The 4,915-nt window shown below is 33.6% G+C and overlaps 1 protein-coding gene across 3 annotated transcripts in view; it reads left to right on the forward strand.

Moving 5' to 3' along the window:
- kcnip4a (potassium voltage-gated channel interacting protein 4a) overlaps nucleotides 1-3,707 on the forward strand; it is a 162,635-nt gene extending 158,928 nt beyond the window's left edge. For all 3 annotated transcript variants that reach the window (XM_016490665.1, XM_016490666.1, XM_016490667.1), the window contains 4 exons: nucleotides 1,268-1,375; nucleotides 2,001-2,105; nucleotides 3,325-3,387; nucleotides 3,581-3,707. In XM_016490665.1, the coding sequence (XP_016346151.1) occupies nucleotides 1,268-1,375; nucleotides 2,001-2,105; nucleotides 3,325-3,387; nucleotides 3,581-3,628 (324 nt within the window). In that variant the 3' untranslated portion in view covers nucleotides 3,629-3,707. The remainder of the gene's footprint in view (nucleotides 1-1,267; nucleotides 1,376-2,000; nucleotides 2,106-3,324; nucleotides 3,388-3,580) is intronic.
- The last annotated feature ends 1,208 nt before the right edge of the window (nucleotides 3,708-4,915 follow it).

Raw genomic sequence — 4,915 nt, forward strand, 5'->3', positions numbered from 1 at the left:
TTCAAAAACAGCTAGAAACCTTGGAGTTGTGATTGATGATAAGCTGAATTTCTCAGACCACATTGCTAAAACTTCCCAGTCCTGCAGAATTGCTTTATACAACATTAGGAAGATCAGGCCCTTTCTTTCAGAACACAACTCCTTGTTCAAGCTCTTGTTCTATTCAGGCTGCACTATTGCAATGCTCTCTTGGCAGGTCTTCCAGCCACTTCTATCAAACCTTCTTAACACTTTCTATTCTATTTTAATTCTACTTCATCTATATTTATCTTTTTTAATTTTTTTATTTAAAAAAAACAACAAAAAACACAAAAAACAAAGCTTTCTATTTTTTCAGAGTTTTTCTTTGTGTATGTGTGTGTATATGTGTGTGTGTATAATGTGTATATATATATATATATATATATATATACACACACCTTGCTACGTGTACTGCATTAGGCTAACCGAGACTTGTCATTTGCACTTATATATTGTTGCTCTTTTGTTAGTTTTGATTGCTTTTATTGTCCTCATTTGTAAGTCGCTTTGGATAAAAGCGTCTGCTAAATGACTAAATAAATAAATAAATAAAATTATGAGATACAGTCAAATTATGAGATACTAATTAGAAATGATTACAAAATGTAAACATTTTTATGTCATAATTTTGAATTAGTATCTCATAATTTTGACTTTTTATTGCCATAATTATGACCTACCAAAGCATTATTTTTTCTTATGTGGCAGAAATGGGATTTATAAAAACTGAATGAATGAATGAATGAATGAATGAATGAATGAAAGACCTTAAAATACTCCCATTTCCCATTTATTTTACTTTAAAATCCTTAAATTTTTGGTCCCCAGCGATACAATAATTAAACTAAACGAGAATATCCTCGTCTTGTTTTTAATAGCAAAGTTTGGCTTGTCCTGTAGCCATTTAGCTCCCGCTAAGGCTTATTTTGTCATATCTGGTAATTAAAAACCTTGAGTGCTCATGTGAAAAGTTCAGTTTGAAAGAATTCCTCTCATCATTTGGAAAATGGTTATTAAAGACATTTATTTCCATTCACGTATGCACTTTGCATGTATACTGGATTAGTGAGATCCATAACACAACAATTAAAATACCTTGAGGTATCATATCATCATGTGAAATGAAGCAGTTTGGTTAGCAGAATAATCATAATTTATGTTCTAGCTGTAAATTACATTTATGTTGATATGCAATAATATTCAGTTTGCTCTGACTGATTTCTCAATGTCTTTCATTGCATTACAGGATTTTGTGATGGGTCTCTCCATTCTCTTACGAGGCAGTGTTCAGGAGAAGCTTAACTGGGCATTTAACCTGTATGATATTAATAAAGATGGATATATAACAAAAGAGGTAATACTTGAAGATTATGAGTAACACTTTATAATAATAAACACTGCATAACATGAATTCATTGTGTAGGTGTCATGAACTAACAACGAACAATTAACTTTTATTATTCTAGTAGAAATTGACAAAAAGTCAAAATGATGTGTTACTATGTCATGATTATGACAAAACTTTGACTTTCTATGTCATAATTTCAACTTTTTATCTCATTATTATGACTTAAATGATGAAAAGTAAAAAATATCAGATACTAAGTCACAAAGTAGTCACAGATATGAGACACAAAGTAGAAATTGAGATATAAAGTCATAATTATGACACAAAAGTAAAAAAGTCAAGGAATAAATGTCCTTAAAATTAAATGTCTTAATTACAACTTTTTAAAATTTCTACATACAGTAAACTAATACAGTTGTAACTTTTCAAGTTAAAAATAGACAATAGTAATACATTTATACTATATTAATAAATGTGGAAAAAATGTTTTTCATCATCAGTTCATGATACCAAATGCATTAATGAATATTAACATATTAAACCTTATTGTAAAGTCTTGCCAGAAAATCACTTACGTGACAAGCGATCATATAAAACACTAACATGCCTGTCTATTGTCTGTGTTTTACAGGAAATGTTAGATATCATAAAGTCCATCTATGACATGATGGGGAAATGCACATATCCCATACTTAAAGAGGAAACTCCACGACAGCATGTTGAGATCTTTTTCCAGGTGAGATTGGCATCTAATTTATTTTGTAATGATTGTTCTTCATATAGAAAATATTTGCTAGATAGGACACTGGTAAAGCAAGTACACTTCCAGAATGTTCCCATCTATGTCATATTATTTATTAACAGGACCCTAGATCTAGTTTCTACTGATGCTGTTATAGAGGTTGTCTTGATGTAATTCTAAGCAAGAAAAAATTCTAAAGCTACAGTAAATAGAGCAACCTTAAATGAACACACTGACCTCGTTTGTGTCATAAATATGAGATTAAAAGTCAAAATGATCATACATTTTAGTCAAAGGAGTTGTAAATGAGATACAAAGGCCTAATTATGAGATAAAAGTTGAAATTATGAGATACTAATTATGACAAAAATTGACACTTTGTCATAATTTTGACTTTTAATGTCATCATTTCAACTTTTTATCTCATTGTGACTGAGCATCTCATAATTTGGATTTTAACTCATATTTATGACTTTCAATGTCATAATTTACCAACACATCATTTTTCCTCTTATATGGTGGAAATGGGCTTCCATAAAAAAGTGAATGAAAATGGTGAAAAACTTCATTCATTGGTAAAGCAAATCCATTTCCAGAATGTTCCCATCTATGCCATGTTATATATCACCAGGATCCTACCGTTCTAGTTTTTGCTGATGTTATTATAGTGATTGTCTAGATGTACTTCTAAGCAAGAAAAATGTCTAAATCACATTGACCTTTAGAGCCTTTTTGTGTCTTGACAAAAAATATGATAAACCAAGTCATACTAAGTCACAAATATGAGAAAAAGTGATTAAACAGTAAAAAAGTATTGTAAATTTTAGTCTAAGGATTTATAAACGGTATGATTTTTGTCATCATTTTGACTTTTCATCCCATAATTATGACTTGGCATCTCATAATTCTCATATACACATTTGATCTCATATTTATGAATTTTAATGTCATAATTATCATTTACCAATGCATGATTTTTTCCCCTTATGTGATGGAAATGGGCTTCCATAAAAGGGTGATTAAAAATGTTGAAAAAAGGAATGATTGCCAGACACAGCACTTTGGTTCATTGGTAAAGCAATGGTCCTACAGATCATGTTATCATGTAGATTGTCTAAATGTAATTCTAAGCAAGAAAAATGTCTAAAGCTAAATGAATAGAGCAACCTCAAATGAACAAACTGACCTTTTGACCCCTTTTGTGTCCTGACAGAAAATGGACAAAAACAGGGATGGAGTGGTCACTATAGATGAATTTATAGACTGCTGTCAAAACGTAGGTCTATTTTTGTTCTGAATGTGATGTTCTGCATGAATGTCTTTCTTGAAAACATTTACTATATGATTTTATTGAGTAGAGCGCTTAGAGAGAAAAGCTCCTTACATAATGTTCATTGAGCCTGCAGCAGAATGTCTTCACAGCTGAGGTGTTATTAAAGTGTTCACCTGTGTCTGTTTGTTCCCTACAGGACGAGAACATCATGAGATCAATGCAGCTTTTTGAGAACGTCATTTAACATCTGAACGGACTCTGTTGGCGGGCCAGCTCACATAACCACCTTTATACTCCAGAAACCCGACGTCCTCAATTAAACAGTACACGTCTGATTACTAGCAGTGCTTTACCCATAAACCAAAATTAACAGCATTTTGAATATCAAAGAAAAATTATTTTTACATTTTTTGTCATATACTTGTAAAAAATGTATACCTTTATTTAAAGTATAGTCTGTTAAAACCAGTTAAACTCTGCGGACCCGGATCCAAAATGACATTAAAAATGTTCATCTATTCATCATCTATTTCTCCAAATTTTTGAAATAACTAGAAGCCATTGTACATCTTAAAGTAACATTTCATACATTGGCCCTTAAACACAAACAGAATGAATTTCTGTGCATAAATCCATTCTTAGATTGAAACAATTTACAAGGAATATTTGACATACAATTTACTTAACTCCTTAGTTAAAGGAATAGTTCACCCAAAAATGATCATTTGCTGAAAATTTACTCAAACTCAGGCCATCCAAGATATAGTGCTTGTTTCTTTATGGGATCAGATTTGGAGAAATGTAGCCTTACGTCACTTGCTCACCAATGGATCCTCTGCAGTGAATGGGTGCCTTCAGAATGAGAGTCCAAATGTAACGGAGGCCAGTGGGTAGATGCCGTCCACCTCCCATGCCGGAGACCCGGGTTTGAGACCCACTCAGAACAAGAACGAGGTGTGGCGGTGAGGACCTGGGAGTGAGGGGTTACATTGGTGCCGTGACCCGGATGGGATTGAGGTTTAGGGGGGTGAGTGTAACCAGGCCAGCAAGTAGGTGTTGTGCAGGTTAATCTCACTCCCCTGATCTCAAGAGACGCACTAGCGACTGATGCTAGTGTCTGCGGTCTTTAGCCTCCTTGTTAGTGCGTCCGCCTCCCATGCCGGAGACCCGGGTTCAAGACCCACTCGGAACAAGAACGAGGTGTGGCGGTGAGGACCCGGGAGAGAGGGGTTAAACAAACAGCTGATAAAAACATCACAATAAACCACAAGTAATCCACACCGCTCCAGTCCATCAGTTAATGTATTGTGAAATAAAAAGCTGCGTGTTTGTAAAAAGCAAATGCATCAAGGCATTTTAACTTTAAACTGTTGCTTATGGCCAAAATACAAGTCCATAATCCATAATAATGCTTCCTCCAGCTAAAAGGTCTATCCCCTGTTGTCCATATTTCCTTAGAGCTGATTTGGACTGTTTTCACTTGTAAACAGTGCTTGATCTGTGCAGATTTCTAAGAATATTATGGATAGAG

The sequence above is a fragment of the Sinocyclocheilus anshuiensis genome, unplaced genomic scaffold (assembly GCF_001515605.1).
Source record: "Sinocyclocheilus anshuiensis isolate Anshui unplaced genomic scaffold, SAMN03320099.WGS_v1.1 scaffold206, whole genome shotgun sequence".
Taxonomy (NCBI): Eukaryota; Metazoa; Chordata; class Actinopteri; order Cypriniformes; family Cyprinidae; genus Sinocyclocheilus; species Sinocyclocheilus anshuiensis.